At 40.0% G+C, this 12,983-nt stretch overlaps 2 protein-coding genes across 2 annotated transcripts in view; one reads left to right on the top strand and one right to left on the bottom strand.

The window, feature by feature from the left end:
• The window catches only part of LOC140510562 (guanylate cyclase 2G-like), a 78,357-nt gene extending 69,746 nt beyond the window's left edge, over positions 1-8,611 (top strand). Inside the window, exon 22 of the mRNA XM_072619313.1 lies at positions 2,750-8,611. Coding sequence (XP_072475414.1) covers positions 2,750-2,776 — 27 coding nt within the window. The 3' untranslated portion in view covers positions 2,777-8,611. The remainder of the gene's footprint in view (positions 1-2,749) is intronic.
• Positions 8,274-12,983, bottom strand: part of TECTB (tectorin beta) — a 24,597-nt gene continuing 19,887 nt past the window's right edge. Inside the window, exons 8-10 of the mRNA XM_072622417.1 lie at positions 12,162-12,231; positions 11,539-11,571; positions 8,274-9,500 (exon numbers count right to left, since the gene is read on the bottom strand). Coding sequence (XP_072478518.1) covers positions 9,424-9,500; positions 11,539-11,571; positions 12,162-12,231 — 180 coding nt within the window. The 3' untranslated portion in view covers positions 8,274-9,423. The remainder of the gene's footprint in view (positions 9,501-11,538; positions 11,572-12,161; positions 12,232-12,983) is intronic.

Here is a 12,983-nt window from a genome sequence, read left to right as displayed (position 1 = left end):
CTACATGGAGTCTATGGGCTCCATTTTCCCAGTAGCATGTGCTCACATCATATGTCTGTCACATTTTGGTAATTCTCACAGTATTTCAAATGTTTTCATTATTATTATATCTGATATGGAGATGTGTGATCAGTGATCTTTAATGTTAATATTGTCATTGATTTGGGGCAGTATGAACCACATCTATCTGTCTTATAAGACAAAACTGAATCAATAAATGTTTTACATATGCTGATTTCTCTGCCAACTTGCTCTTCCATTTCTCTCCCTCTCCTCTGGCCTCCTCTATTTCATAAGACACTACAATATTGAAATTGGGCCAATTAATAACCTTACAATGGCCTCTAAGTGTTCAAGCATCAATGAATATGGCAAACTTCATTATTATCTTATTTTTTAAAATTGCCACAACTGCCCCAACCTTCAGCAGCTACCACCCTAATCAGTCAAGCAGCCATCAACATGGAAGAAAGATCCTCCACCCTCAAAAAAGATTACTACTTGCTGAACGCTCAGGTGATGGTTAGCATTTTTTTTTAAGCAGTAAACTTTTTAAATTAAGGTATATGATTTGTTTTAGACATAATACTGTTGCACAAATAATAGACTACAGTAAAGTATAAACATAGCTCTTACATGCAATGGGAAACCAAAAAATTCATGTGACTTGCCCTATTGCAATATTCACTTTATTGCAGTGGTCTGGAATTGAACACCCAATATATCTGAGCTATGCTTGTATATGAGAATATGTAATAAGAACCTCCTCTTTCCGGGCTATTGATCTAAATCAATCAACCAACCAGTGTTTATTAAACAGTTACTATATGCCAGGCTCTGGGGATACACGTACAAAGAAAGCAATGATCCCTACTCTCAAGAAGTTTACATTAAAATTTAAATATAAAGCGAATAAATAAACATAATGCAAAGCCATTAAATGAAAGATAATTTGAGAGGGAGGGCACTAGCAGCTGAGGGGATCAAGTAAGGTTTCAGAGGGAAGATGATGCTTGAGCTGTATCTTAAAGGAAGAAAGGAATTCTCTGAGGCAGAGGTAGAGAAGGGATGCATTCCACATGTGATGGAGAGCTAGTGTAAAGACCCAGAGATGGGAGTATTTTGCATGAAGAACAGAAAGCCCATTTGATTAAGTTGCTGAGTGTATGGAGGCAAATGAACAAGGAGGTTGAAAAAATAGGTTGGGGACAGATTTAAATCTAATATGTCATTCTAGAGGCAATAGACAGCTATGGGAGTTTTTTTACTGAGTAGGGAACTGACATGGTCAACATCTTACTATCCAAAATTAATTCTAGGTTGTCACTTTTTTTGCTTAGCTTTATCTACTCACAAGACAAAGAAAAGTTATTTTCTGAAATCCTACCTCACTCGAATCACCAGGAGTAATCACCCTTTGACACTGCGAATATTTTTCTCTTTATTACAAGGAATAAGATTCTATGCCATGTTCTATCTAGCTATATGTGTAACAGATTTATTAAGCTATAGTACCTTTATTTCCTACTCATTGCCTACAGCTCCCCTGCTCCCACCTCACCCCAAACATTTTACATTTCACTGCTTCTGAATGTGACTGGAATACTGCAATTGGTAAAACCAGCTTTTGCTTCTAAGCCTTCTGAGACTCAGTTGTTGATACCAAGCATGACTGGAAAGCTCATCTCTTCTGGGTACGGAGCCATACTTGGAGAGAGACTTTTGAGCCTATATACAGGGAAATGTATTAAACAAGTGATGATGAGTCTCTATTTTTGCAAGTCTTATGATGATGAGTCTTTGTGTTTACTGCCTTAGTCTCTACTTTTACACAAAAAATTCACTGGGATCCTTTCTTTGGGTATTTTGTAACCTACAGGATTTGGTGCTGAATTAAGAATTTTCAAAAGAATAGTGAAACTAAAAGAACTAGAAACATTCTAGTGTAAAAAAAAATCTACCTTTCATGAACTCTCTGCCTTTCTTCTTGCCTTGGGGGGAGTGGGTTGAGTTATATAATACAACCCTTTAGTCCCCATATAGTAAGCATGTAATAAATACTTGCTCATCAGCGCCACCCCCCATCTTATCACCAGTAGCCTACTTGACATCTCTACCTAGAAGACCCAATTCAACATTTCAAAGATGAAAGTCATTATCTTTCCTTAAAACTTCACTCCTCTTTGGTATTTCTGTAAAGGGGAGGGCACCACCAAATTTCAGTGAAAAAAATGCTTAATTTACAATCTCAAGTTCTAAATTTGAATCCTGGCCCAGCTACTTTTGCTATCTCTGTGTCCTTGGGCAAACCACTTATCCTCTCTGGATCTTATTTTCTTCATTTGCAAAATAAGAGGTTGGACCTCTAAGGTCTGAAGGCTTATCATCCTTTTATTCATCTTTACCTCTTGGAATCCCTAGTTTCCTTCAGGACAACTCAGGTGCCATCTCTTACTTAAGGTCTTTTCTGCTACCTCCCCTTGGAAGCTCTTTCACCTCTCAGGAAATTCCTTTGTATATGATTTGCATTTGCTTATTTTATGTTAGATTCCCTCCTTAAGGTCAAGGACTGTTTTGTATATGTCTTTGTATTCCCAGTATCTTGCGTATAATAGTGTTTAATAAACATTTCTTGAATGAATTGAGTAAACGAATCCCAGGTTTCTACGACAATCCTGTGTTTTACTCTGCCCTATAGAAGGGAATCCATGAGTCTTCGTTAATAATCTTCCCCTTCTCATTCTTATAGGAGCTTCTTCTTATTAGAGACTCCTAAGAGAAGAAAACAGAGGCCACTTGTTTCTAAACAAAGCTTGGAAGGAGGCATCTTTGAGAAGGTACCTTCTCTCTTGGGTCAACCATGGAGAGGGCAGTTCCATTCAAGGGACAAATCCCTCTCACTCAGATTCTCTCACTCTGCATCAGAACAAGAGATTTTCAGAATTTGGCAGGATACTTGGTGAGCTGCATTGCTTTTCTGCAACTAAAGGAGGCAAGGCCCATACCTGGTGCCATGATGACTTTTGGCAATGGTTGTCCAATCTTGGCTTTTTTTTTGCTTAAGAAACCATGGTGTGGTAAGTAGAACATTAGTCCAGGCAACAGTAAATCCAAATTCAAATCCCAGCCCTGCTACTAACTATCTGTGTAGCCTTGATCAAGTCACTCCCTTTCTCAGGATCTCAATTTCCTTAATTATAAAATAAGAGTTCAGTTAGAGTATTTGACCTCTAAGGTCTCTTTCAGCCCTAACTTTCTATGATTCTGCTATTTAAAAACTCATAAGGACAAGAATGTCTATGAAAATATCAACCAAACAATTCAAATTATATACACACACACACTCACACGTACACACACATACACACATGCATTTGTTTATAACATAGTATACATGTATGTATGCATATTTGTGTGAAGTGGAAAAAACTCTGGTTTAGTATATAGAGGATGTGAGTTTGGATCTTTATTTGACTGCTTGCTACCAGTGTGACCTTAGGCAAATAAATTCACTTCTTTGGGACTCAGTTTCCTCATCTGTAAAATGACGGAATTGGACTGGATGTCCTCTTAAGTTCCTTTGAGTTCTAAATCGATGAGTCTATGATCTCGTGCCTGTCTATATAAATCAGTTAACCTAAATTATACACTAAGACAATTTCTAAACACTGTCTTGTAGCTTATAACTAACATTTGAGCTGTTCAGTAAAGCAAGATTCCTTAGACCCATCCAAGCTCATTGTGATACCTCTAATTTCTCAATAATCATTTCTAGGTTGAAGCAGCTGGTGGATCAAAGATTTTTTTAGCAATGGTAAGATTAGAGGTTCTGCAACTTGGGGATTAAAGTCTCCAGAGCTCATTCCGGGTTTTAGGGATCGTTTGCCTTCTTTTCTGGGTCTTTACAACAAGAATTTTCTCACTTGCTTATATAGTACTGGGGAGCTGGGTAAAACAACTGAGACAAAATAATCAGTTAATAGCAGTCAATAAACATTTGTTAAGATTCTACTATGTGATAAGTTCTGGGCATACAAATATGGAGAAGAAAGACAGTTACAGGGGGAAGGCAATAAAAGGAAACCAAAGGGGATGGGGGAGGAAAGGTACCCAGCTTCTGAATGTGATGGAAAAGATCAGAGGAATAGCCTGGCAGTAAATAAAGAGATAGCTAAAGTGGGCCTTCTCCTTAAATGTGGGCTGTGGGAGGAGCTCTCCACTCTTCAATCAAAGGGAGAGGTCCCAGGGGCAAAGGGTATTGATATGGTATGAGATCCAGGGATGAATGAAAACATACATGTTTTAGTGCAGGGGGAAGGAAAGGCAGAGGAGGAGGCAATTCCATGATAATCCAGTCCTAGCCTGGAAATCAGAAGAGAGGATTGACTTGTTTTATGCTTTTTGGGAGTAATAATTCTATTACAGCGTTATGGGATAGTACTGATGCAGGTCATCCAGCACCACCTTTTTATAAAATGAGTATTGTTAGCATGTGACAGTAGAAGACTTCCCCGATCTCTTAGCTCTTTTGGGATTAAAGAGTAGTTGCTATTTTTCACCTAGGAGGTGGAAGGGGAGCCACCCACACCTCTCTGAGAACTTCTCATTCCCACAAAACTTAAGCTTAGGGAGAGAGATTAATACCAGGCACTCAATTACTATCAGTAACATCTCTTCCTCTGTTGAGGTAGCCCTATTCCAAGGCAGAATGGGGGAATTGGTACTCTGTAGAGTACCATTCCTTATCATACTTTCATTTTCCACTCCTAGATTCAGGGGTGGTAATCCCCAGAAACTCTTCTTCTTCCTTCCCTTCTTCCTGACCCTCCAATAATTTATAATACATTCATTCCCAGATGACCTAGGCTAAAGAATATGTCCTGTCAGATATTTCCATGCCATTGGCTTGTGAATGCCACTGAACCTAATCTAAGAGGGAGAAAAAGAGGGCGAGAAGAGAGGCTGGGAATGTGGGTGACTCTGGTTAGTCTCTCTGGCAGCAGTTGTGCCCTAGGAATGCTATGAATTTCTATAAGTAATTCTAATATATTAATGCTATAAGCTTAAAATCATCATGGAAATCATCTGTCTAGTTCAGGAGTTCTTAAACTTATTTCTATTACAAACCCCTTTGGCCATTTTGGTGAAGCCTGTGAACCTTTTCTTACAATAAGGTTTTTAAATGCGTAAAACAAGACACATAGGATTACAGAGGAAACCACTTATATTGAAATACAGTTATGGAATACTTCTGAAAAATAAATTCCTGTAGCCCTTCAAATCTATCCATGGAAAAAGAATCCATGGACACTAGGTTAAGAACACCTATTCTAGTCTCACCTCTTCACTTTACAAATGGAGAAACTGAGACCTGACAAGAGAGATAAAATACCCTGATTAAAATCACCCAGCTAATTTATTTAGTCTGAGTGATGCTTCAAGGTTTGAGGGATTTGACAGGTCTTATAAAGATTTAAGGTCTCAGGGGTAGAGGTATCCATTAAATGTTTAGTATCTACCAAATCTGAGAATTAGAAGGGTCAAGGTTATTGCTGAACATGAATCCTCTTTACAGCCTCCCTAGCAAGCTCTGCCTAAAAGCCTTCAGTGAAAGGGAACCTGCTACTTCCAAGGCAGTCCTTTACATTTTTGGATAGGACTAATGAATAGAAATTGCTTCTTTTATATCAAACCTAACTTTGCTCCTCTACAATTTCTGCCGATTGCTTCTAGTTTTGTCCTCTAGGGCCAAACTGAACAAGTCTAATCCTGATTGCACAGGACTACTCTGATGATGCATGGACAGCAATAAGATGATTGCTGTCTTCTTTTTTTCCAGGCTAACCATTCCTAATCCACGCCACTGATGCTTTGTGGTCTCCAGCTCTTTCATCATTCTGATTAAAGAACTATACCTCTGCTCCAGCTTGTTTATATCCATTCTTTCTTTTTTTTAAGAAAATTGTTTTTTCCCCCAGTTACATGTAAAGACAATTTTTAACATTAATTTTTAAAGAAATTGAGTTCCAAATTTTCTCTCCTCCTTCCTCACTCCCCCCATCCCTGAGTTTGCAAGTAATTTGATATAGGATACATATGCAACTATAACCATTCTCAAACAATTCCCCTCCCCCAAGCTGAACACAGTACAGCCACTAGATATGGTCTGATTAAGGCAGAGTATAGCCACTCATTCATTGGAGCTGGTTATCAAGCTATTAGGAGTCAACCAATCCACTGACAGATCCTTTAATTCTTTATTTAACCTCTTCTTTTGTGGTTTGTACTTCATTCTAGAAGAGGACCATGACATCAGGGAGATGAAGACAGGACTTACAATTGACTTTGATTTGAGTGAGTGTGTGCATTTACCACTTGACTTTCTCCTCCAGAGCCTAAATATCTCACTAAATGCATCCTTGTCTCAGCTAAAAATAGCTTTGTTGTTGTTCAGTTGTTTCATCTGTTTCTGGGTCTTCTTGGCAAAGATACTAGAGTACCTTCTCCAGCTCATTTTGCAGATGAGGAAACTGAGGGAAACAGTTAAGTGACTTTCCCAGGCTCACAAAGCTAGGAAATGTGTGAGGCTGGATTTGAACTCAGATCTTACTCACTCCAGGTCTGGTGCTCTATCCATTGCCCCACACAGTTGCATATAGCTTACAACTATCTAAATTCTTAATATAAGCAACTAGCCCCTTTATATTCTTAACATCTTGGTATTTACAGCATGTCTCAGAGATAGGTCCCCTAACACTGCTAAGAATTCATTCTGAAAACCTCTATAATCAATCTGTTTGTAGCCAGCTCCCATCAGGGGAAGAGAATTCTAGCATTGAAAGGGCATTAAGTCTGGTACATTCATTTCACAGATGAGAAAACTGAGACACAGAGAATTTAAGTGACTTGCCCAGGGTCACACAGCTCATGAGTGTTTGAAACAGGCTTTGAAGCCAAGTTCATTATTCCATTTGAAGTCTATTTACTGTGTCCTCTAGCTGCTCTACTGAGAGTGGTTTCTAATTCACCTAAGTTCTGACTAACCCCAAAACACATTAAAAAGTAACAATTTAAATCCTGTTTAAGATAAAGGGTAGAATGGTTGAGATGAAGATGAAGACCTCAGTTATGCTATTTAGTATCTATGAAAGCTACAATAAGTCATGGTATCTCTTGGGTTCTCAGTTTCTTCCTCTGGGAATGAAGAGATTTCAATTTCTTCTTAGCTCTAAAAACTCCATTTTACCCTATCTTGTCCAATCTTTCCCAGTCTAGTCTAGTAAATCTATCAATCAACAAGCATTTATTAGAGGCTTACCGTGTGCCAGGTAACCTGAAAAGACCTTCGCCTAAAAGATCTGGGTCTCTCATGGCATCCTGGGCCATCTTCAGTGGTCCTGATCTATACCTGGCCACTGGACCCAGATGGCTCTGGAGAAGGAAGTGAGGCTAGTGACTTTGCACAGCCTCCCTCACTCAAATCTAAGTCAATTGCAAGCTGTCATCCTCTCCCTGATGTCATGGTCCGCTTCAAGAAGAAAGGACAAACCATAACCACAACCACACACAACTATGTGCCAGGTACTGATACAAGGTACTTGCTGGGAATACAAAGGCAAAAATAATACATACCTTCCTGGAAGGAACTATGGTTGTATGTACACATATGAGTATATACAAAATAAAGAAAATTTTGCTGACAGTAGAAATATCAGTTGAAGAGTTAAGAAAGACCTCCTGTAGGAGAAGCCTTTCCTCTATTAGTCTATTGTTTTAGCGGAAGGTGTCAGTGGCTGTTTTCCAGGTTTCCCTTACCTTGAGGATTTTGACTATCCATAAAATCCACATCTGATGCCCTGCTCCTTTTTCTTCTATAAGTTGTAAACAAGGAAGAACACGTTTCTTTCTTTCTGCCCGTATCTATATTTTTTTATGCATTTTATACCCCTAGGAGGTGACAGGAGAGCCTTTCTGGGACTATTTTCTTTAATGTTCACTGATATTGCTGATTATAAAAAAGCAGAGACAAGCAGAATTCCAGTTATATTATGATTTCCAGTTGGCCAAAGTCACTGTTTCCCCAGATATGACTCTTTACCTCTCCCCACCTGGAAATCTGACAGTAAACGACCCAGCCATTTATAGGTCACAGTGGGGACTGTGGGCCTGTGGTGTATTTGCAAGGAAGAGGAATTAGGGAAGGGTCGTCGGTGTGGGGGAGAATTGGTTATCAAGAATGAGGCTTCTAGGTCATAAACAGCAGATACAAATCATTTGTTTTAGGAAACTTTTTATTACATAGCACCAGGCAGATAGATATACAGGATTGTAAAAGTGGACAATAAAATAAACCAGACCGAACATAGACATTGATTTGCTCTGCTGGCCAAAGATTTATATTCACAGGAATGCGAACATAAATTTATGCTCACTATTTACTAGCCAAGAGGTTTCTGATTAGAATAAAATGCCTTTCTCCTGTGTTCCTTACTGCTAAAAGTTAGAACTGATAGAGCTGAAACTTCCTGGATGGGTTTGGGTTTTGTGGTTTGAACTAAAAGCTTGGACTGCTTATATAGTTATTACAATAAACTCCTACTATTGAATCAGCAACTCTTCATTTGTTTTTGGAGGGTGTGTATGTGTGTGCTGTGTAACTTGTGTAGTTTGAGGTGTTTTAGATTTTGCCAATGACCTGGGGCATGTTGAAAGCACTTTGTATGCACAACTGTGTATACAAATACTGTGTATTCCTATTTCATTCAGTTGAGTGCCTATTATCCTAGGTGCCATATTACTTTAGTATAAATAGGAAGAGCCATTCTCTGATGGTGCCCAAAATCTCTTCCAGTGATCAGAGCCCATGAATTTATTTTGTGGCCAAGCTGAGAAAAGGCTGGAGACCCCTGGTTTTTCCATAGTGCCCACTAGCTTTATACTTTGTTGTTGCACATTTGTTTCTGGGGTTGGAAGTCCAATCCTGGCCTTTCTGCACAGATAGCATCATGCCCATGTGAAGAGCTGACCTTTCGTAGGCATCCTACTCTAGGATTGGCTCAAAATGAATGGCCCTCAACTCCCCTTCAAAAGGTCAGCTTTGTTTGGTCAGTGCACTCTTATCTGTAGTTTTCAAAGGACTCTGCTGCAGTCCTTGACTTTTCAATTTGGAAGGGAAAAAAAGGCCTCTCCCAATTAAAGAAAGAGCAACTGAATGAATAGGAAAGCCCCTTCCAATCCCAAGAAGCAGCAACAGATAGAAATTAGGGAACATCAACTAAACAAACAAAACCCCTCCAAATTGAGATGTATCACTGAAACAAAAATTTGCCCAAGTTTTATACACTTTCCTGATAAAAGAATCTTTTGTTGCTTTTGGCAGCAAGAAGGAACATGAGTTTGTCATCAGCAAAGGGTGACCTTGGGTCAAGGGGCCACAGATGCCGTGTGGTCTCCTATCACAGCGCAGAAGCCAAGCATGAAGACCAGGTGATAGAGAATCTCTGCAAAGCAACCATAGGGAAAAGCTCAGTACCCCTGAAACAGGTAGATGGAGCCTTAGAGATCATCTGGCTCCACCTTCTCCTTTTTACAGGGGAAACTGAGGCCCAGGGCGGGGAAGGGGCTCGCTCAATTGATGCAACAAAGTGAAATGATGGCAGCCAGCTAATGGAGGCCATTTGAGGCGGGTTCGAGGGAGGTTTCTATAAATCCAATAAGGTGGGATTTTGTTTTGCTTTTAAAAAGTTGAATCTTATTAGAATTATAGACTTAGAGTTGGAAGGGATTGTAAGGGTCACTCGCAGGTGGTCATCTCATTGCTGCTTGAACACCTCCTGGGACAGAATTCATTCTGTTAGCTCTTGTTAGAGAATTCTTATGTCTGTCCCCGAGGAACTTCCACTCATCGATCCTAGTTTTGTTCTCTAGAGCCACATAACCTCTTCCCTTTTCCAGATGACAGCCCTTTGCTCCCCACCTTGTTCCCCAGGGGTGGGAAACCTGTGGCCTCCAGGCCACATGTGACTCTCTAAGTCCTCAAGTGCAGCCCTTTGACTGAATCCAAACTTCACAGAATAAATCCCCTTCATAAAAGGAATTGTTCTGTAAAACTTGAACTCAGTCAAAAGGACACACCCAGGGACCTAGAAGGCCACAGGTGACCTACCCCTGTATCTAAGCATTCTCTTTTCTTGGCTAAACACCCCAATTTTTGTCAACTATCTTCCTAAGAAATTGGGAAAGCAGAAGGATTAAAAATCTTAACGCATATTAGTAGCTATATTAGAGTCTAAACCTACAAATCCCAAAATAGATGATTCTTTATTTCAATAAAGGATCCCCTGACTCCTAGAATTCTTCCAAGTAACCAGCTCCTCCAGGATTTTAAAAATTGGATGGGTTTTTACCAAAAAAATCAAGTTACATACAATTTTTCAGGCATCACACCTCACAGAAATCAGACTAAAGTTGTACGATTAGGATATCTGCAAGGCTTCACACGAAGGACAAACAGGAATTAGAATGAAAAGTCCCTTATTTGGTGTCCATGTCTGTGGCCTTTAGTGGAGTGTAAAAAGTTCTCCACAGTGATCGTGCCTGAGAACAAGGTTTCTGGCAGCTCAAACTTCCTCCTAGCGCCTGCACAAAATCACATCAGCCCCTAGCTCCTCCTCTCCTTCCCCCCCACCACCTTGTCCTCCTCTCCTTTTCCACTCCTCCCTTCCTTCCTCCTCCCATTTTTCTTCTCCTCTTTCCCCCTCCCCTTTTCCTCCTCTGCCCTCCCCCTCCCATCTTCCCTTTCCCTCTCCTCTTCTTCCTCTACTCCTCATTTTTCTCTCCTCCTCCTCTAACTCCCCACCCTCCTCTCTCTCTCCTTTTTCTTCTTCCTCCCTCCCTCTTCTCCCCCTGTTATTATCTATTATCTATTGCTCTGCTTCCCCTTTCTTTTCTTCCTCACCTCCCTTCCTTCTTTCCTCCTCTCCTCCTTTTCCTCCCCTTTTCTTCATGCTCTTTTTCCTCCTCTCTAACATCCTGCTATCTTCTGCCTTCTTTTTCCTCTAGGTCCCAATGCAGACACTCTGGATCACCTCCACCTCTCCTTCCCCTTGGTGCCTTTGCTCTTTCTCACCCTGTACTTCTCTGATTACCCCTTCACTTCCTTCTACTTTCCTGTTTCTCCCTGCCTTGCCTCTGTCTCCCCAGAGGCCTCCAATTTCTGTCAGGTCAGGGATGGGGAAAGGGTTGGTTAATTTTAATATTAAGGATTGGGGGTAGGTGGGGGATGGAATTATTCCATTTTACTTCCCCCCCCCCCCAATAGAAACAACTTTCATAGAATGTTAGAGGCACTTTTAAAAAAATTAAAATTAAATTAAAATTAAAACTTATTTTTTTAAAAAGAACTTAATTCTCAGTCCTGGAAGGCTTTGTTGGGACCAAAGTGCAATCTTGTTTTTAGTGCAAGTCTAAGGGACTTAGGCTTCTTGTCCCTTACAAGCAGACAGAACCCCATTGCTTCAAGACCTGGCACTTTCTTACCTGAGAAAGTACAATGACTGGAGAAGCCTCGGCCTACATAAGTGGAGAAAACACAACTGTAATCTTAAAAAACAAAACTTCCCATAGGGAAGGTACCACAACATAATGTCTTGAGCAAAAGTGAAAGCAGGAGATGACATTTTGTTTTCATTTTTAAAAAAGCCCTTCTGGCTATCAGGACTTTCACATCCTCCAGGGAATTTGTGTTTGGAGAACAGATGTACTCTATAATCTAGATAGAGCTTCAAGTCATTCATTCATTCATTTAACCAACACTGATTAAGCTCATAATGTATACAAAGCTCCTTGCTAAGGGCTCATACATACCAAGATAAAAAGTCAGTCCTGAGAGAGCTGGTAGTAAATGTTTTCTCATGATCCAGGGCCAAGCTATGGTATGCAAAGAAGGGTCTCAAGAGATGCTGCTGACCATTTACAGGTATCCATAAATGAGGTTATGGTTCAGCATAGCCGATTTGCTACCAGTGCTAACATTAGGTAGAGGAAAAGGTCCACCACCGCAACTGGCTTGACAAGCTAGTACAAATGTTCTCACTGCTTGTGGGTGCAGGCACAGCATGACTAATGATGATGCCAGATGCTTGTAAATCAGAAGTACTTACTACGGATAGAAAGTTCCACAACTAACACGCCTCCAGTCCCTTCACGGAAGCGTTTCCTTTTGTCACAAGTCTGAATGGGAAATGGGGGGGGAGATGGAGGAAGAAGGGAAGAATGGGAAGGAGAAGGGGAGAGGAAAAGAGATGAGAAGAGAAGGGAAGGGAGGGGAAGAGAGGAGAGATCTTAGAAAATGATACAAACCTATGTAAATATTTCAGTCATTTATTTCAAAACTACATTATTAAAATTAAAACTTTATTTACTAGGCACTTTTTTAACCTAGAAAAAAACTATTTTTCTCATTTGATGAATTATGTGTCCAGCAGTAGACTGGCCTCTCACACTTCCTTGCTAGTAGAAAATTCAGTTCAATACAACTCAATAAGCATTTACCAGGTTTTACTCTGTCAGATACTGTACTCAATACAAAGACAAAAGTGACCACAGGACCTGCCTTCAAGGTGCTTATGGTTCCATGTTTTGAGATGTACTTTTCTTGGATAAAAGGTACAGTTTCCACAAATCCAGTGTTTTAGCTATGCCAGGGAGAGGGAAACAACTAAACTTGTGGGGTAAAGGGATGGGGAGGAAGGAAAGAAACAAGCGGAACAAAGCATGCACTCTTTTGGTTTGGACTCTGAACCATTTTAAAAAACGCAATCCCATTACAAAGTAATCTACAAATAAGAGTAACTCCAGCTCAGCACACAGGAAGAGAAGCAAAGTTAGAGTTAAAATTATTTTCATAATAATATTAAGACATTTTAAATTAAAACATGGTAGATTGATATGATCCTCTTTGAGGGGTCTGCAATAATTTTTAA

The sequence above is a fragment of the Notamacropus eugenii genome, chromosome 1, assembly GCF_028372415.1.
Source record: "Notamacropus eugenii isolate mMacEug1 chromosome 1, mMacEug1.pri_v2, whole genome shotgun sequence".
Taxonomy (NCBI): domain Eukaryota; kingdom Metazoa; phylum Chordata; class Mammalia; order Diprotodontia; family Macropodidae; genus Notamacropus; species Notamacropus eugenii.
The sequence above is the reverse complement of the archived record's forward strand: the minus strand, read 5'-3'. Positions and strand labels throughout refer to the sequence as shown.